The sequence below is a fragment of the Microcaecilia unicolor genome, chromosome 7 (genome assembly GCF_901765095.1).
Source record: "Microcaecilia unicolor chromosome 7, aMicUni1.1, whole genome shotgun sequence".
NCBI classification, from domain to species: domain Eukaryota; kingdom Metazoa; phylum Chordata; class Amphibia; order Gymnophiona; family Siphonopidae; genus Microcaecilia; species Microcaecilia unicolor.
The window spans coordinates 231,488,796-231,510,220 of NC_044037.1; the positions used below are offsets into that span (position 1 = coordinate 231,488,796).

General features: G+C 41.5%; 1 protein-coding gene across 1 annotated transcript in view; it reads left to right on the forward strand.

Moving 5' to 3' along the window:
- LRP2 (LDL receptor related protein 2) overlaps nucleotides 1-21,425 on the forward strand; it is a 334,494-nt gene that overhangs the window by 25,774 nt on the left and 287,295 nt on the right. Inside the window, exons 6-7 of the mRNA XM_030210857.1 lie at nucleotides 1,961-2,077; nucleotides 6,522-6,668. Coding sequence (XP_030066717.1) covers nucleotides 1,961-2,077; nucleotides 6,522-6,668 — 264 coding nt within the window. The remainder of the gene's footprint in view (nucleotides 1-1,960; nucleotides 2,078-6,521; nucleotides 6,669-21,425) is intronic.

Consider the following 21,425-nt stretch of genomic DNA (forward strand, 5'->3'; position numbering starts at 1 on the left):
TGACAATTTTCAAACAGAATTTGGCCTCTCCAATCAACAATCAGGGGTTCCAAATACCTCATTTGCTTAAAACCAGTTAATTGGATTTGAAAACCATAACTGATAATTGGTAGCTACAATGCTCTGTACTAAAGTATTAACAACGTCAAAACAAGCTTCTACATTTTATCAAATATTAAAAACAGTTTTGAATTAAAGATGCACTAGAAATAAAAGGCCTAAGAAGTGGGAAACATTTTTATTTATTTATCTATAATAATTTGATATACCGCCTGAACTAACAGGTAGACCTAGGTGGTTTACAATTCTAAAAATTAGTTACAAATATGAAAGATAGGAGAAAGGAACTACAATGTTCAGATAGTAAAGTACATAGCAGTCATACAAGAAAGGCCAATACATATCCATACAGGGATGGTGCAAACAAAAGGGTCCTTTTACAAAGGCGTTCTGAAAAATGACTTGCGGTAGTGTAGGTGCGGGTTTTGGGTGCGCGCAGAATCATTTTTCAGCGCACCTGTAAAAAAGCCCTCTTTTTTCCCCCGAAAATGGACGTGTGGCAAAATCAAAATTGCTGCGCATCCATTTTGGGTCTCAGACCTTACCGCCAGCCATCGGCCTAGTGGTAAAGAATTTGGGAGGTAATGACCTATGTATGTCAGATGCTACTTGGCGTGCGTCCCCTACATGCACTAGAAAATAAAAAATATTTTTCAGATGCGCGTAGTGGACGCACGCTAAAATTGAAATTACTGCAAGGGCCAGGTGGTAACCAGACGGTAACTTCAATTTGGCGTGCATTGGGCGCACGTAGACACCTACGTGGCTTAGTAAAAGGGACCTAAAATGAGGGGGTAGTGGAGGGAGAGAGGTAGGGGTTGAGTTCGAAAACCGACAACTGTGATCGTAATTGGTTATTTTCGAAGGTCGAATGCCTGGTGAAACAGCCAAGCCTTTAAGGCAGGCTTAAACTTTGCAAAGGATAGTTCAATACGGACTTCGTAAGGAAGGGAATTCCAGTAAGCAGGGGCTGCGAAATAGAAGGCACAGTGTCTGGTTGATTCTAATCTAGCTTGTTTGGAATTTGGTAGAACTAAATGGTAATCTTTGAGAGAGTGCAACAGACGAATTGGTGAATATGGAACTGTAAGATTAGCTAGGTAATCTGGGGATCCCTGTCGGAAAGCTTTAAAGGTAAGTGTGAGGAGTGGGAAAATGTTTTAGTTGGCAATATGCAGTTGCACATTTTGGCACACAGAGCAGTATGGACATAAGTAAACCTTCTAAGGGGCTCTTTTACTAAACTGTGCTAAGCACTAATGCATGTTATCACATGTTAAAAACCACTACCGGGGCACAGTCAGGCGTCCTGCGGTAGATTTTGGATCGGTGTCAGTTCCCACACGCTAAAAAAATACTTTTTCTTTTTTAGTGCTGGGGGCAGAGAGTAGGCGTGTTCTTTGCAAATTGGTTAACACAGCTGCACTGATGTATGCCAACTGGTTAGCATGTGATTAGTGTGGGATCCCTTACAGCCTAGAAAATAGATGTTGGTAAGTGCTCACGTGCTAATGGGGAAATTAGCATGTAGACATTAATAGAGGAAATGGAAAATGCAGCCACTTTATAGCTGCACTAAGGGGCCCTTTTACAAAGGGTGCGTAAGGACCTATGCGCGTCCAGCGTGTGCCAAATCAGCATTACTGCCACGGCTATTTTGATTAATTCTAAATGTACTTATTTTTAAGTTTTTGTAATTCCTTGGATATGCCCTTGCTCAATTCTCAGATGTGATTCACTTTGAATTTCAAGGAGGAGTTGGTGGAATACAAGTGCTGTATTAGATTAGATTAGATGATGGCATCATCTACCGATATTCTGAAGTATTTGAAGAAAAACATATAAAATAGTTATCTTAACATAAACCCATATTATGTGTTCTAATACTTCTCTGTTCCAGATTACCCAACCTGCCGAGGAAATTTTTTCACTTGCCCAAGTGGTCGTTGTATTCCTCAAAGTTGGATTTGTGACGGAGATGACGACTGTGATGATAATGCAGATGAAACAGGATGCGGTGAGGATCATTATTATTATTATTTTATTATTATTTTTTTCACGTTTCTTATATCTTTACAATTTCAGAGATTACAATGAAAATAAATAAAACAGGAAAAGCGGTGTTATTTCAGACTAGTCAGATGTTTTATTTTGGCTTATTCATAGCTAGGATTACTAACATGCACTATTGCATTATCACACATCGATGCTGTTAATGTGCGTTGGTGTCCTTTTACTAAGCTGCGGTAAAAAGTGGCCATAGAGTGCCTTGAGGCAGGTCTTTCCCACATGCTAAAGGCATTTTTACTGCAGCAGTAAAATGGCCAATTTTCTATTTTCAGAATTAATGGCCATGCACTAATATTGCCATTAGCGTGCGGCCATTAATGCCACCCATTTTGTAGACAGAAAGGGCTTACGCACTAATCCTGTGCTGATCAGTTAGCATGTGGTAATGTAGATGCGCTAACTGATTAGTGCAGAAAAGTCTACTCATCACCCCCAGACACGCCCCATCCACAAAAAACAAGATTTTGTAGTGCACAGGTATTGCACGCAAATTAGGAACTTATCACAGGATGCCTTATTGTGTCCCACAGTAAGCCCTTTTGAGCTGTGGTAGGTGCATGCTAGCACTTACCACAGCTTAGTAAAAGCAGGGCTTTTTTGAGGGGGTACTGAGTACCAGCACCTTTTCCATTGTCCGCTAAAATTGACCTATGGACCCCAAGTTTTAATGAAAGAACTCAGGCTCTACACACCAATTCGGCCTTGTCATAGATTCTGTGACTGGTTGCAGGGGACCTGGCTGTTGAGGGGTGGATCTCTCATTGTTCACCCCATCTCTGAAGGGTGGCCTAGCATTTGAGTACCGGCACCTTTTTTTTGCTAGAAAAAACACACTGAGTAAAAGGACCCCGTCATTAATAACTAGGCTCCATTGAATAAAGTGGGACAGCTGGTAAAATAATATGCAATAATCACATTAATGCACTCTAATGCATCAGTATCCTTAGGGGCTCATTTTCTGTGGTGCGCCAAGGAATTAGTGCATTCTTTTTTTACATATTATTATTATTATTATTTGTTACATTTGTATCCCACATTTTCACACCTTTTGCAGGCTCAATGTGGCTTACATATAACCGTTAACAGCGTTAGCTGGTTACGGTTTGAACAAATACATAGTATGAATGAATACAAAGTGATATTGTGGTATAATGAGGTATATGTATGGTAGGAAACAGTTGGGGGGAAGAAGAGTCAGGTAATGTCCGTTATGGTCTTTGGTTATATTGTGTAGCAAGTGACCGGTATTTTTATGTTGGGTCAGTGGGGTATGCTCTTCTGAACAAGTCTGTCTTTAGTGCTTTCTGAAAATTTAGGTGGTCGAGTGTGGTTTTTACTGCTTTTGGCAATGAATTCCATAGTTGTGTGCTTAGAAGATGATGCATTCTTTGATTGGTAGCTAGTGCAGTGAGTGGTTTGGCGCTGTCAAAACGTGTTTTTCCAAATATAAGCCTGGCTGCTGTATTTTGGGCAGTCTGAAGTTTCTTTATGATTTGATCCTTGCATTCCACATAGATTCCATTACAGTAATCTACGTGGCTTAATATCATGGACTGAACCAGGTTACAAAATATTTCCCTCGGAAAGAATGGTTTTGCGCATTTGAGTTTTCACATTGAGAAAAGCATTTTCTTTATGGTGGATTTCGCTTGGGTGTCTAGTGATAGGTTATGGTCGATTGTTACTCCAAGAATTTTCAGGCTGTCTGAGACAGGGAGGGTGTATCCTGGGCTGTTAATGTTTGTGGATTTGTATGTATTATATTGGGATGAGATGATGAGACAGGGTGTTTTTTCTGTATTGAGTTTTAGTTGGAATGCATTTGCCCATGGGTTCATGATGTTTAAGCTTAGTTTGATTTCGTTGGTGATTTTTGCCAGATCATGTTTGTATGGGATGTATAATGTAACGTCATCAGCATAGATAAATGGGTTGAGGCCTTGGATGGATAGGGTCTTAGCTAGTGGGGTCATCATGAGGTTGAAGAGGATCGGTGATAGTGGTGAACCCTGCAGTACTCCGCAGCCTGGTTTCCACGGTGACAATATGTTTGTTTTTGATTTCACTTGATAAGTTCTTGTGGTTAGAAAGCCCTTAATCCATTTCAGAGTGCCATCACTGATTCCGAAGTATTCTAGGAGTCTTAGCAATATGTTATGGTTGACCATGTCGAATGAACTTGACATATCAAATTGGAGGAGGAGAATGCTCTTGCCCATTGCGATTTCCTGCTTGAATTTGGTTAGGAGAGTGAGTAGTACTGTTTCGGTGCTGTGTATGGGTCGAAAACCTGATTGTGACTCATGTAGTATAGTGAATTTGTTTATGTAGTCATTGAGTTGTTTGGTCACCAGTCCTTCCATGAGTTTCACTACTAATGGGATAGAAGCTACTGGGCAGTAGTTGGTAATATCATTTGTTTTTTTTCTTGGTGTCTTTTGGTATTGGGGTGAACAGGATGTTGCCTTTTTCTTGAGGGTATATACCCTGTTGTAACATGAAGTGGGATGTGAGATCTATTATGAAGCGTTGGGGGGCAGATCGTATTAGGTAGCTGGGGCAGGTGTCTAAATACAGGGCATGTTTGTTATAGGGTATTAAGCTCTTAATGTGCACTAATAGGTATACAGAATGATGGTATTAAGTTGTTCTGTAGTATATCTGTTAGCAGGCACTGCATTAATGCACATTAGCACAGTAACTCACCTTAGTAAATCTAGCCTTAAATTCTCCATAATTTATCCTTTTCACGGCCATAATATCACACAGGACAGAAACAATTATTCACTTGGTTGCTTTTCTTTCTGTCTCTTAAGGTATTAAGTAAATAGTGTTTAGGTCGTTAATCTTGGAATTAAAAAGATGAAATTATTGAAAGTGATTTCATGGGACATTATGGCAAACATTTGCTGAAGCTATTAAATTTGTATTCTCACCTCTGCTTTAGTGAATATCTCCTTAATGAGTACCCAGCTCTGGAGCATCTTGAAATTAAGAGAAGATATTCGCCATCTGTGCGTTTGGTGGAGGATTTTCTTTGATCTAAGTGACAACCATTAATGAATTAAAATGTTCTAATTATAGAAAAAATGAAATCTTTTCTCACTATTACATTAGTTTTCTATGTAGCATTATAATACGACAAAATTAAAGTGTACATAACATAAACAAGTTAAATTCCACAGAAAAATGACTCATAACTCTTGCAAGGATACCATAAGCATTTCCTGACACTTATATACAAAAAAACAAAAACAAAACAGCTTATATCTGCAAGCAGTGGTATTTGCTGGTATAAATGCAATTTTTTTTTTTTTTTGCAATGTACACATTTAAATGCTGGCACATACACATGTAAATACAGGATTTTGTAAACTATGCATTCAAGAGGAGCCAGTTAAGGAGCTGCATTCTAAAATTGATTCACTTCTCAAAACTTCAAAACTTCAGGTACAAATGAGCAGTTAGCTCATACGTATGCATGATTTAGAGGAGACATTCTGACAGGGAATTTTTAAAAAATATGTGTATATTTCCTTGTAAAAGAGGAAGTTGTCATGTATTTTAGAAGTCCACTACATCACACCCAGAACAGTCCCCTTGAAATCTGTGGATGTACTAGTACAGATGTGGGTAATGGTTTTTTTTTTTTTCTGTACACATAAGTAGCTTTTTACACATGCCTAGCCCTTCTAAGATAACCTCCTGAAGGGGGTGCAGAAAGGAGTATGGCCCTTTGTTGTGCTCCTTTGTGTTCCACAGCAGGCAGCCTTTTAAAAAGAATGCATTGTGTGTTGCTTATTGGTATCACTCTAAGGGTGTAACAATGTGTCCAGTGCTGAAGACTCAAGAGAAACACACACACAGCTGACTGCAGCAATCACTGCAACTTTTTGTACTAGTGATTACAGTTCTGACTGAAAATATGTGGCCAAAGACAGGATACCTTTTTATAGTAGCTATAGAGAGAGTGTGGACAAAATGTAAAGTTCTCTCTTGGACAACCTAATGTTGTTACTAATTATCAATGCTTTTTTCTAGCAAGAAAGATGCCAGTACTCAAATGCCAGGCCACACTTCAGGGGTTGGGTGATCACTGAGGGACCCATTCCACAATAGCCAGGCTCCCTGCAACCAGTCACATAATCTATGACAAGGCAGAATAGTTGTGTAGAGCCTGAGCTCTTTCACTAAAACTTGGGGACCGTGGGTCAATTTTAGCAGACAATGGAAAAGGTGCCGGTACTCAGTACCCCTAAGTTCCCCTTCAAAAAAGCCCTGCTAATTATTAAAACTAAAATGAGCTGGTTTAAATATCTTTTCTATTGCTTAGGCACACTTTATCATTCCATTTGACCTTTTTTTGTCTTTTCTTCCCTTGTTGTGATTAGACAGTGGTCCTCCTCAGCAGTGCTCCCCAGGTGAATGGGCTTGCCCGACTTCTAGACACTGCATTCCATACACGCAAGTATGCGATGGGACTGTACACTGCCCTCTTGGAGAAGACGAAACAAATGTCACTGCTGGCAGAAACTGCAGTGAGTATCAATTCAGTGGCAGGCATGGAGTAACATCACTTGAATTTATGTCTCTGATAGACTACATAGCAATGAAAAAAATACAGTTGATTTAAAATACAAAGAGCTATGAAAAAAGCTGCTTCCCATGTACACATAGCCACAGTTATCTAATTTCGAAACTAGTTTTTGATTATTTGAGTTTGCATATTGCTCTTCAATTTCTGTGCTGTGATATATCCTTCAAGCCAACACTCATAGAAGGAAGACAGCCTATTATTTTGGGATTCATGTGATCTGGGCTGTGGGATTTGTACTTAAGATTAGATTACTACCTTTCTAGATTGGTTCATTAGGTATTTCCTTGCCTAATATTAGTTAAAATCCATGCTTTGAGCCTCAGGCAATTGAAGATTAAAAGGCAATTCTATAAACTAGACGCTCACATTTCCGTACATGCTGCATGCATAAAAGATTAGAATAATGGCATTCTGCATAAGTTCTATTCTGCAAATACCCACTTAACATACATAGATGGTATTTGCAAGGGGGCAGCTACAGGGGTGGAGCACGGGTGGGACATAAGCAGGTCTCTCATTTATGCAGGTAAATTTACAGAATACAGGTGTGTCCCTGCCCATTTAGGTACCCATTCTTATGCCATCTCTATAGCTGGCATAAGTGCCAACATGTTAGGTGCATCAATACTGGGTTATGCTTCTTTCTATAACAGAACTAGGCACCTTGGTGCTGTTATAGAACAAGTTTTACCCTGTGGCCTCAGTGTATTTTTTTTTTATTTTTTGTTACATTTGTACCCTGCGCTTTCCCACTCATGGCAGGCTCAATGCGGCAGGCAATGGAGGGTTAAGTGACTTGCCCAGTCACAAGGAGCTGCCTGTGCCGGGAATCGAACTCAGTCCCTCAGTTCCCCAGGACCAAAGTCCACCACCCTAACCACTAGGCCACTCCTCCACTGTACCTAAATGAAGGCAAATTTGAAAGATCACCAGTATGAAAAGTAGGATTTGAACCCTAGCTTCTCTGGTTCACTAACCACTAAGTTACTCCTCCATGCCATAGATCAAGCATGCAGTGTAGAAAAATGTTATTTTTCTATCAATTGTCAGACTTGCTCTGACCGTGATGAAACATTGCTTATTTTTGAACGAGTCTCAGTGAACTAACAGACAGTCTTTATTCTATAGTACAGTCTTAACATTTCTCAGTTCCCTGTTATGATTCCCTCTTCTTTCATAAGATGTGGGAAATGAGAGCCCTCAGGCACAAGCTCTGCTTTTCTTGTTATAGTGAATTTAAGTGGTAAATATATTGTGGAATGCTTTACATGCAATAGAGGGTTAAGTGACTTGCCCAAGGTCACAAGAAACTGCAGTAGAAATCAAACCCAGTTCACCAGGATCAAAGCCAACTGCACTAACCATTAGGCTAGACCTACCCCACTGCTACCTGGATAATTTCCTTTACAAATTGATTCCATTGCTCTTTCATTGATGTTCTTTATGAAGTGTGGTGTATTGTTTATGGCTTTCATTTTCTTTTAGGTATATTTCAATGTGCTGCCTTGAGCTGCCAGCATCGATGCCATGCCTCTCCATCTGGTGGGTCTTGTTATTGCCCCTCTGGGTACGTCATAAACATCAATGACAGTCGTACCTGCATCGGTGAGTGATATGTACGGAAGGTTTTTACTGAACAATTAACCAATGCATCTGCAGGTATATGTGAGGTTTACTTTTTATTAAAAAGAAAAGAGAATATTGATATGCAGATAAATCTCTTCTCAGTTTGGGAAGCCTATATCAAAGTGTGGACATCTGGTGAACTACAGAAATATTTGTATGAAAACAGCAGAGATTTAATTTAGGTAAATCAATCTCTCAAGGAAGTGCTTTTTGTTTCTGGATCCATCTTTAAACTTGGTAATTAGGGAGTCCTTTTACTAAAGTTTAGCATGTGCTAACAAACATTGTGCTTCATGGCCCAAAGGTATAAAATAGGACGTGCAGTTAGCACATGCTAACCTTTAGTAAAAAGGCCCCTAAATGTAGATATTCTAGGGACTATTTTCTGCTCTGCATGATAGTCTTCATCACATAACTCATCCTATTTCACATGTTAATTTTGTCCTGATTATTATCTCAGCCATCTAACTCCCACAGTTACTTCTCTCGGGGGGCCCGATGCTCAGAACCCCTGCCAGAACAGCGCAGGGAATGAACTCTCTAATAATCAATGTTAATAACATGCAAATTTAGGTGCATTATTAGCATTGATCATAGGGGAACCTCTGCATGAGGATTGTGCCTGGGCATGAATTCAAGGCACAATCCTCTCACAGAAGAAGTTTGATGGGTCCAAGCTAAACCCCGGACCTGTCAAACCTAAGCTCCGGTGATCTGGTGGACCGCCAGACCCACATACCCCCCAAATGCATAAGCCCCCCACCGACAATACCTAAAAACCTGGTGGTCCAGTGGGACCCTTATTAGACCCCCCCCAACCCACTCACTCACTCACTCACTCACTCACTCAAGGGCTAGTCTGATGGGCTAGCCTGGTGATCTAGAGGTGGACCTGCCTGCCCCCCCAAACCCTCAGACCCACCCATACCTCAGAACAGGACAAAGGACTTGCACTTCCTCCCTCCTCCTGTGGGCACTGCCTCAAAATTGATAGTTCTTCATCCTGTTTTGATGTATGGGAGTAGACCTACCACTAGACCACCAGGCTAGCTCTTGGGTGGGCAGGGAGGGGGTCTAGTAAGGGTCCCACTAGACCACTAGGTTTTTGGTATTGTCAGTGTGTGTGTGTGTGTGTGGGGGGGGGGGGGGGGGAGCTTATGTGTTTGTGGGTTAAGGGAGTCTGGAGGTCCACCTGACCTCCAGACCCTTGTGTTTGGGGGGTGAGGGCCTGGAAACATGCAAATGCACGCTGAACAGGGTCTCCCCAGTCTTCCCCAAAGCCCTGGCAAACCCTGATGCCAGCTCTGAGCTGGTGTAGGGTTTGCTGTGGGAGCAGTGTCCTTGTTTGGTGCGCTGCCTGCTGAGCATTGGAGAGGAGCATTTGCATGCTGATTGCATTCAGAGCCAGTGAGCTTGTTATTTCTCGCGCTCGCCAGCTCTGAACATCTTGCGGTAGCAAATGTGGGCACAAATCCGACGCTAACGGCCTCTAGCGCCCACATTTGCCTCTGAGCATTGGGGCCTCAGTTTCAGGACACTTCATGGAATGAAATTTGTTCGTTTCAGTGTAGAATATGTGTTTATTTTATTCTGAAATTTAATCAACTGGGAAAGAATCTAAATGAAAAGTAAAAATAATTTTTCACAAAACCTTGGAAAAATGAGAAGCTAAACTGTGAACTATAACTATAACTAAAGCCAGTGGCTTCCAGATTTGTTCTTGGGAGCCTGTAGCCAGCCAAGGTTTCAGGATATGAGTGATGAATGCACAAGATAAATCTGCATATGTTGGGAACTCAGTGTTTTTGCAGTTTTATCACCAGCATTTTCATTCTGATCATTCTCAAAACCCAGTTGGCTATGGAGTCCTTAGTATAGATGTGGGAACCACTGAGCTAAACTCTTAGTAGTTCAATTTGGGAGCACAGCATGTCAAGTTTAATTAGTGTCACTGAGCTTGCATTCTTTCCCTTAGATGAGGACAGAGGAGAAGCTCTACTTCCATGAGGTAGACAATCTTTTGCACTGAAATCTCTGTGTAGAAATAACATTCTGGTATTAGGATAAAAAAAGAAGTGCATAGATTTGTTTCACTTGTCATCTTGCTTCCTTTCATGGAGGCATTATCAAGCGAGGACGAAATGCTGAGCTGTTTAGCAGAAAACACTGTTCCTTTATCCTAATCCACTCTTAGTTTTGATAGTGTAAGGTTGAAAATGTATTCTTGTTATTTCAAGAGAATTGTGTTTACTCTTAGTGTTAGCAAGGAGTTATAAAGGATGTACTATAGCATGGAACATATGAAATGAGTGGAGATGTGTCCTTTTGATTTAAGAAAAATGAAGCTATGAAGTGAGAAGTATTTTGTATTTAGACCCTGTTTACTTGGGCGCGTTATAGCGTGTTAGTATTTTTAATGCGCATTAACCATGTATACGCGTTAACCGTGTACACACCTACAATATCCCTAAAGGCACCTACACTGTGCATGCACTAATTGTAGGTGCGTTAAACATGCTAACGCACCTTAGTAAACAGGGCCCTTAATTTGTTTTCTGATTTCAATAACAAGAAAATTCTACATTCCATTCATTTGTGCATTTAATATATATTTTTTAGATATATGTTTGGTGTATAATAATTTTATTTTGTTGGTTGGTGCTAGAGAAAGAATTCCCAGACAATGCAGAATGAAAAATTCTTTCATTTCATTTATTTAAATTTATAAACACGCCTTTCTTTTCACCTCTAGGTGTGGTAAAACATAAATATTCATAATAACCAATAAACAATAAGCACAAAAAATAAATTAAAACAATAATCACAATAAGCAAAATTTAAAATATAAAACAATTCACAATATACCAAATACAAATGATAATAAAAAATTAGACAATCCTGCTTATTTTCAAACGAGAAGGCCGGCCTTCTCCTATAGCCGGCCAAATCGGTATAATCGAAAGCTGATTTTGGCCAGCTTCAACTGCTTTCCGTCGCTGAGCCGGCAAAAGTTCAAGGGGGCATGTTGGCAGTGTAGCGAAGGCGGGACGGGGATGTGGTTAATGGAAAAAAGAAAGCCGGCCCTGATGAGCATTTGGCCGACTTTGCTTGGTCCCTTTTTGTTCACGCCCAAGCCTCAAAAAGGTGCCCCAACTGACCAGATGACCACTGGATGGAATGGGGGATGACCTCCCCTTACACCCCCAGTGGTCACCAACCCCTCTCACCCAAAAAGAATATATAAAAATCATTTTTTTGCCAGCCTCAAGTGCCATACCCAGCTCCATGACAGCAGTATGCAGGTCCCTGGAGCAGTTTTAGTGGGTGCAGTGGACTTCAGGCAGGCGGACCCAGGCCCATCCCCCCACCTGTTACACTTGTGGTGGTAAATGGGAGCCCTCCAACCCCCCCCAAAACCCACTGTACCCACATGTAGGTGCCCCCCTTCATCCCTAAGTGCTATGGTAGTGGTGTACAGTTGTGGGTAGTGGGTTTTGAGGGGGATTTGGGGGGGGGGGGCTCAGCACACAAGGTAAGGGAGCTATGTACCTGGGATCAATTTGTGAAGTCCACTGCAGTGCCCCCTAGGGTGCCCGGTTGGTGTCCTGGCATGTGAGGGGGACCAGTGTACTACAAGTGCTGGCTCATCCCATGACCAAATGCCTTGGATTTGGCGGGGTTTGAGATGGCCGCCATTAGTTTCCACTATCGGCGATCTCTAAGGGCAGACCAAATGTTAAGATTTGGCTGGCCCTGACCATATTATCGAAATGAAAGATGGCTGGCCATCTTGTTTCGATAATACAATCTGGTACGCCACTTGACGGGGCCGGCATTAGAGATGGCTGACCTTATAGATGGCCGGCCTGTTCGATTATGGCCCTCCACATCACCAAATACAAGAAAAATAAAGCAGCTGTTTTTGATATAGGTTTCTAAGAAGCCATCATCATTATAAAAACAGATACATCTACAAATTCAGTTTTGGGTCTGAAAATGTTGCATTTAGATCAGTGTGTGAAGGACAATTTTACCAAATAATTATGCTTTTTTTAATGCCAATATCCTAGATTTTGATGATTGCAAGATATGGGGAATCTGTGACCAGTTGTGTGAAGACCGTGTTGGCAGTCACCGGTGCAGCTGTGTGGAAGGTTATGTCCTGGAACACCACAGGCATTGCAGATCTAACACATCATGTGAGCATTTTGGTCTTGCTTGTTCTTAAATTTGCATGCAATGGAAGCAGAGTATGCAAAGCTCTCTCATGAATATTCATTGTGAATGTCATGAAAACCTGACCGGGGCTCCTGAAGGACAAGTTTGAGAACAACTGCCTGGGGAGTTTTTGGGAAGAAAAATTGGCAACAGATTTCTTCTAGTAATAAAAGTACACTTTAATATCTTCCCTAACACTAATCTTTCCTAGTGTTATATTAATTGTTTTTCTCTTTGTTTGTGAAGATTTTCACCAGATTTTGATTATTTGGACTGCTCAGACCACACCTTTAACTTCTATGCCTCCTCGGTATATACATGTGTGAATAGTGGTACTGTAAAATCACTATTTACATGTGTATGCCATTTTGACACATGTAAACCCCATTCAGACTTCTATGATGACCTCTTTAGAAAGCTAATGCACACTTACTAATGACCTACACAAGGAATTACTTCCACTGTAGGGAAGTACATGAAAAATTTGTGACTTTTTTTTACTTCCAGTTTAGCACTGAAACTTTACTTAAATCCCTAAGGTGAAGTACTTCTAATTTTCAGTTGACTTCAATAGGCGATCAATTGTTAGTTAAAAAACTGAACCCAAGACCTGAAATACCCAAGTTGGAGATACCTGCAGATGAGATTCTAAATTTGGGAACCCACAGACCTGGCACTGCTTGAATGAAGGCTCCTAGGTCTCAAGGACCCCTATACCTGGGTGAACTAGGAACCCTGAAGCCTCCACTGAATTGTTTTACCTATAACCACTCACCTACTCATCTACCACTATCTATTCACCTACCTACCCCCACCCAAATCTCACCTATCTTGACCCAGCCGATGACCCACTAACTGCCCTGCCTCCTTATCTACCTAGCCCCATCCATTCACCAATCCATTCCCCAAGCCTCTTACCCAACATTCCACCAACCCATTAACCCACCCCTTCACCTATTAGCAATTAGCCCACTAATCCACTCCCAAATCCTTTTACAACTCCACTACCTACTCATTAACACCCAATTACCCCACCAACCCCCATCACTAATCTACACAACTATGACCCCCCACCCACCCACCCACCCACCTTTCCCCCAAACTAGATCTTCCCTACCCCCCTCCATCCATCTACCCAATCCCCACTTGCCTATCATAGGAGTAATGGTAGATTGGGGTTGTGTAGGTGGGTGTGGAGTATTTTAAACTGGGGTTAGAGGATTAGTGGTTTGGCTGTTAGGTTGGCATGTTTTATAAAGTTAATTTCACATGTACGTGGCTGCATATATGTGTAAATCGCCTATTATAAAATTCTGACTGGCATAAAAGTATTCATGTTGATATGATAGTGTGCATTTTGCTGGTAGGTGTGTACAGGGAGGTGTTTAGGTAGAACATGGGTGGAGTTCACAAGTATACACCTAAATTATATGTGAATTACACATATGCTTTGATAATTTAGATGCAGACATTTGCACCTGCTCGAGAGCAGGGGTACATGTCCATGTCTGCAATTTAAGTGTGCTTTCTGTTGCTTATGCTAGTATTTTATAAAGATACATATGCATGCTTATCTGTTTTTATAAAATAGTGTTTATGTAGGCACCTACTTGCCCTGACAAAGTGGGCACCCCTTATAAAATTACCCTTATACTGTCTTGCAGCTAATTTTGAAAGGAAACTCCAACATGTTTTCTGCTTGAAAATTAGTAGCTGCAAAGTTCATGTGTGAATATTCTCTGTGTATTTTGACCTCTTATTTTTGCAGACAGCTAAGTATGTGCACATGTGTGATGTTTTCTGCCTTCGACCTAAATGGATCTATAGGACCACTTTTTTCAACTTAGATACAAGTGCACATACCGTGGAAGTCTGCACACATTTTTACCCAGGCAGAGGAGGGCAATTTTCAGCCAGATCATTTTACCTAGGTAAATCACTATTTATCCCAGTCAGGGGCATAGCCAGACATGTCATTTTGGGTGGGCCCTCCACCCCTGGATCTGGCATTTGCTTGCAGTGCAGCAACTTCCCCCTTTCTGAACCCCTCTTTCTGCTCTACCTCAGCATCTTCGCCGGTGGCAGCAGCGATGCACATCCATTGCTTACTTTGGCCCCACAGGCTTCCCTCTGCCTCATCCTGCTGAAGAGGAATCATGGAAGTAATGTCAGGGCATAGAGAAGCTTGTGGAGCTGATGCTGGCAGCAAATGTGTATTACTGCGGCCACTGGTGAAGGTGATGAGGTAGAATGGGGAGGAAGGGGTATTGCTGTGCTGCAGGCAGGGGGCAAATGCTGGGTCTGGGGGAAAGGGAGAGAGGGGAATGAAGTGGCTGCCACTGAGCTGTTTGGGGGCTCCAGACAGGGGAAACATAAGTCAAGAATGGGTGGGCCTGTGCCCATCCAGACCCACCCATAGCTAGACGACTGATCCCAGTACATACTTTAGATGGAAATTGTACTGTCCATGTACAACAGATCTGTTCTAAATACCTAAGCTAGGCTTTCCCAAACCTGTCCTGGAGACCCCCCAGCCAGTCATGTTTTCAGGTTATCCACAATGAATAATGAATATGCATGAGATAGATCTGTATAAATTGGAACCCGGTATATGCAAATTTACCTTATGCATGTTCATTGTGGAAATCCCAAAAACCTAATTGACTGCAGAGTCCCCATGATAGGTTTGGGAATCCGTGGTCTAAGTATAATCCAATGCAGACTTTCTAAAACTTGCTTTACTTATGCTACTGAGTTGTCTTAGTTTTGCAAAATATTCTGCCATTTCCTGTGAAAGATTTAGACTAAAATCATATGTGAAAGTAAAGCAATGCAAAATTTTCACAAAGGAGAAAACGTATTTTTCACTCCTCCATAATTTCCATGCAAGCAAAGCATATTGGTTTTCTGCCTGGACTGAGTTTTGAGTATCTTGTGTCCTTATTGTACCTTATTAATAACTGGCATTATTTTCAGCTGGGGTGCCACAGATCATTTTTTCTAATGGCCGTGATTTGCTGATTGGAGACATTCATGGGAGAAGCTTGCGTACATTGGTACGGTCTCAGAACCGTGGAGTTGCAGTTGGTGTGGACTTTCACTTTTATTTACGACGAATATTTTGGACAGACACAGTGCAAGATAAGGTAGGCATCAAGTTCAAACAAACTATAACATATCTGGAAGGAGAAGACTTGAAAGCATGTGTGTTGATGGCTTTTTCATTTTTTACTGGCAGGAAAGGACTACATCTGTGTCTTTCAACAAGAGAAGCTCTTGAGATATTTTATGTTGTTCACCATTACTTTGATATATTAAACAAAGTGTGCTATTATGTGATTGTCTCTTGAGCAACTTTCTGTTTTATACATAACGGCATCCAAATGCCTAAGTAAAAGAAATAATAGGCAAGCTTTCAAAATTGGTCACATTCTTCTTAGTAATTTGTTGGAACTTGATCTTTTAAAATGTAAAATCATCTTATTTTGCTGAATGATAAATATCAGAATTTTGTTGGAGATTTTAAATGGGACTATAATTGAGCACTGGCTTATTGCCAGTATTTTTCCAAGGGTGCCAATAGTTTATACCTTGCTTATTAGTAAATAGAAGACACACAGCATAAAGTAGTTGTTTCTCAAATGAGTTAACAAAATGTTACAGCTTCTTATTCCCATTTCTTTCTCTTGAGCTGACAGCCCAGTTCTTAAGTTAAGACTTTGAGGACGTCAAACGAGTCTGGTTTTCAGTATAACAATATTGTGCATATGGGTCTTGTGTTTTTTGCCAAATATGTATCCAGGTACATTTAGAGGGGTATTTTTGATATGACATTCAAATGGTGAAATAAACATTTATCTGAAAACATCTAACAGTGCAAGTCCATAATGGGAGAAAGAACTAAATGTTTTCCGATATTTGAAAATACAAAAAAAAAAAAAGACATTTAGAAATAAATGCAGCTATTTTTATTCTTTAAAACCCCATAGAATGTTGTAAACAAATTATAAATGAATGTCTGTCTGCCTGAGGAAAACTAACACGCTTATTTTCGAGAGAGAAAGACGCCCATCTTTCGACACAAATCAGGAGATGGGCATCCTTCTCGCAAGGTCGTCCAAATCGGCATAATCGAAAGCCTATTTGTTGACACCCTCGACTACTTTCTGTCGCGGGGACAACCAAAGTTCACGGGGCGTGTTGGCAGGGTAGCGAAGGCGGGACTGGGGCGTGATTAGGACATGGTCGTCCTCGGCTGATAATAGAAAAAAGAAGGGCGTCCCTGATGAGCACTTGGCCGACTTTACTTGGTCCATTTTTTTTCATGACCAAGCCTCAAAAAGGTGCCTGAACTGGCCAGATGACCACCGGAGGGAATTGGGGATGACCTCCCCTTACCCCCAGTGGTCACTAACCCCCTCCCACCATAAAAAACAAGTTTAAAAATACTTTGCCAGCCTCTATGCCAGCCTCAAATGCCATACTCATGTCCATCGCAGCAGTATACAGGTCCCTGGAGCATTTGTAGTGGGTGCAGTGTACTTCAGGCAGGCGGACCTGGGAGGGGGTTGGGGGGCTCAGCACCCAAGGTAAGGGAGCTATGCACCTGGGAGCAATTTGTGAAGGCCACTGCAGTGCCCCCTAGGGTGCCCGGTTGGTGTCCTGGTATGTGAGGGGGACCAGTGCACTACTAATGCTGGCTCCTCCCACGACCAAAGGGCTTGGATTTGGACATTTTTAAGATAGACGTCTTTGGTTTCCATTATCGCCGAAAACCGAGGATGACCATCTCTAAGGTTGACCTAAATGTCAAGATTTGGGCATCCCCCACCGTATTATCGAAACGAAAGATGAATGTCCATCTTGTTTTGATAATACCCATTGCCCCGCCCCTTCGCGGTACCATCCTTAGAGTTGGGCGTCCTTAGAGATGGTCGTCCCCGTTCGATAATACCCCTCTAAGTCTCTGAAAACATATGGGAGGGAACCAAATTTGACAAGGTGGAAAATGAGGGTAAAAACATTAGCTGTCTGTGCAATTCCATTGAACAAAACAGAAAAAATTGAACAGACTATATATGAACAAGTGGGGAGAAATTGAAGCATGCTCATGGAATACACAACCAAAACCTTTATTTACTGCAACCTGTTCCTTCCAGATCTCCCAATGAACCCCCTCTATCCATTACAGAGTATTCAAAATTCTGCTTTCCTCAGTGTTGCTACATCCATATAAATCCCTCTTCTTAAATCACTACATTTATTCCTTATCAACTTCTGCATAAATCTAAAGCTGTCCTTTACTCACCTAGAAGTGCATTCATTTTGCAGTTCCTCGCTATCTCTCCCTATACCTTTCTTCATGAATACCCTTGTTTGACCATCTAAAAACTCTTTCCCTCAATATGGGGTTAATAACATTGGCTGAGGCAGCTACTGGTTAGTATTGAAGCAAAGGTATTTGTGAGTTGCAGGCTGAAAGTGGGGAAGTATGGATAGGTGAGGAAAGTAAAATGAGGCAAAGTAAGCAGGATAGGGAGGTAGGTTAGCAATGGGGAGAAAGGCTGATTAGAAGGGAGGAGGGAGGTAGGATTGGATGGCTAGAAAAGGGAGGCAGGGTAATGAGTAGGAAAGTTCTGGTGGGATATGGGTTGTTGGGAGCTGGGAGGGAGAGAGAAATAATGGGTAGGTTAGCTGTGAGTTAAGATTTCCCTCCTTCCCAACCCTATTTTTGTGGTTGGGTCATTTTCTGTATGGGGGGGGGGGGTGTGGAGTGGGGGAGTGGGAATGGTTAGGGGGAGGGCTAGGGGTGGGGGTCAGTTGCAGCTTGGGTAAAGTTAGATGGAACCTATTGGCCGAGGGTTGTAAATTATTGCCACCAGGTGTGGTGGGAGTAATAATGTTTGTGGGAAGAACAGTGATTTGAAATGCGCATTCTTGGGCTTCACTGCCATGAATACATGCACAGCTTGACATATTGCCCTGAGTCACCATGAGTCACACATATTGATGGTTGCGAATAGCATGAAATTAAGAAGAGCTAGTTTCGACAATGAATAGCTTTCTGGGAATTAAGAAGCCACACTGGGGCTGTTGATATTGTGTTTGGGTTCTTCAGTGATGCATGTTAAATGGAAAATGTATGAGTTTAATGTCTTTTAAAGATGATCAAAGCTGTGGCCAAATATTTGCCATTGGATAATTGCCTTGTGTGGTTATTTAGTATAAGTAAGAAGATGTATGCATGTTGGGCTTTTGGTAGGGTGTAAATGCCATGTTATGTACAAAGTACACTTTGTCCACAAAGGAGATGCTTTTCTCCACATTTAGGAGATGTATTTCCAGGGTATATTTTGATCTTTCTCTATTTACTTCATGCTTTCTGCCTTGCTGTACTGTATGCTTGGAATAGCTTTCATCTTTTGGAGCATCATGCTCCCCTTCTGGCTTTATTTAAATCTAGTCTAAACCCCCCACCTTTTTGAGGCTACTTTTAAATCTTAACGCCTTTTTCTGTTAGACCTCAGACCTCAGATTCCTTTGCTTTGCTCAGGCTTCAGTTTTTCTATCCGACTCTTCCCATTAATGTTTGATTGTCGTTAGAGTTGAAAGAGACTCAGATGGTAGTAGGGACTTTTATATTGATAATTTTTGTGCTATATTTGATTATTTAAATAGTTATGTATGTATCTTATTAGCCTAAAGTAATGTGATTTGGTTGTGAGCTTTGCCCAAAAAATGTAAAGTAAGTTGACATTGAGGCCCATTTTCAAAACAGAAAAATATCCTTAAAGCAGCACAAAGCGGCAGATGGACTTTTTTTTTTTCCAAAACGTCCACATCGCTATTTTTCAAACCCATTTTTAAGACACTTTTCTATGCACCCAAATCACAAGGGGGCATGTTGGGGATGGGATTTGGGCATTCCTACAACTTGGAGGTTTTTCTGCCATAACAGAACAAAGCAAAAACGTCTGGAACTAAAAGTTAGATGTTTTGGTCTAGACCTGTTTCAATTATGACTAAGTCACAGAAAGGTGCCCTAAATGAACAAATGATCTGGAAGGATTAAGGCATGACCCCCCTTACTCCACCAGTGGTCACTGACCCCCTCCCACCCACCAAAGATATGAAAGAAACAGTACATACCAGTCTCTATGACAGCTTCAGATGATATAGCCAGTCCTATTAGAGTACTACTACTACTACTACTTATCATTTCTAAAGCACTACTAGACGTACACAACTTTGTACACTTGAACATAAAGAGACAGTCCCTGCTCGACAGAGCTTACAATCTGATTAGGACAAACAGGACAAACGAGAGATAAGGGAATATTAAAGTGAGGATGATAAAATAAGGGTTCTGAACAAGTGAATAAGGGTTAGAAATTAAAAGCAGCATCAAAAAGGTGGGCTTTTAGCTTAGATTTGAAGACTGCCAGAGATGGAGCTTGATGTACCGGCTCAGGAAGTCTATTCCAGGTATATGGTGCAGCAAGATAAAAGGAACGGAGTCTGGAGTTAGCAGTGTAGGAGAAGGGTGCAGATAAGAGAGATTTACCCAGTGAACGGAGTTCCCGGGGAGGAATGTAGGGAGAGATGAGAGTGGAGAGGTACTGAGGAGCTGCAGAGTGAATGCACTTATAGGTCAATAAGAGGAGTTTGAACTGTATGGAGAAATGGATAGGAAGCCAGTGAAGTGACGAGGAGAGGGCTAATATGAGCATAAAGACACTGGCGGAATATTAGTCGTGCAGCAGAATTTTGAACAGATTGAAGAGGAGAGAGATGGCTAAGTGGGAGACCTGTGAGAAGCAAGTTGCAATAGTCTAAGCGAGAGGTGATAAGAGTGTGGATGAGGGTTCTGGTAGTGTGCTCAGAAAGGAAAGGGTGAATTTTGCTGATATTATAGAGAAAGAAACAACAGGTTTTAGCAGTCTGCTGAATATGTGCAGAGAAGAGGGAGGAGTCGAAGATGAACCCAAGGTTACGAGCTGATGAGACAGGAAGGAAGAGAGTGTTATCCACAGAAATAGAGAATGGGGGAGGAGGAGAGGTTGGTTTAGGGGGAAAGATGAGAAGCTCATTCTTGGTCATGTTTAGTTTCAGATGGCGCTGAGACATCCAGGCAGCAATATCAGGCAGGCTGATACTTTGGCCTGGATTTTGGCTGAGATTTCTGGTGTGGAGAGGTAGATCTGGGAGTCATTAGTGTAAAGATGATACTGAAAACCATGGAATGAGATCAGAGTACCAAGGGAAGAAGTATAGATGGAGAAAAGAAGAGGTCCCAGGACAGATCCCTGAGGCACATCAACTAACAGTGGGATAGAAGTAGAGGAGGATCCACTAGACTATACACTAAAGATAAGAAGAAAACCAGGAAAGAACTGAGCCCTGAAATCCAAGGGAGGACAGCGTATCAAGGAGTAGGCTATGATTAACAGTGTCAAAAGCAGCAGATAGATTGAGAAGGATGAGGATAGAATAGACCTTTGGATCTGGCCAGGAACAGATCACTGGAGACTTCAGCAAGCGCTGTTTCAGTTGAATGAAGGGGGCGAAAGCCAGATTGAAGTGGATCAAGAATATCTTGAGATGAAAGAAAGTCAAGGCAACGGCGGTGAACAGCACGTTCAAGTATCTTGGATAGGAAAGGGAGGAGGGAGATGGGGTGATAGTTAGAAGGACAGGTAGGGTCCAATGAAGGTTTTTTAAGGAGTGGTGTGACTACGGCATGTTTGAAGGCATCAGGATTGAGGATATGACTGATAAAAGGGATGACAGTAGGAGAGATAGTGTTAAGTAGATGGGTGGCAATAGGATCAGAGGAACAAGTAGTTAGTTTCGA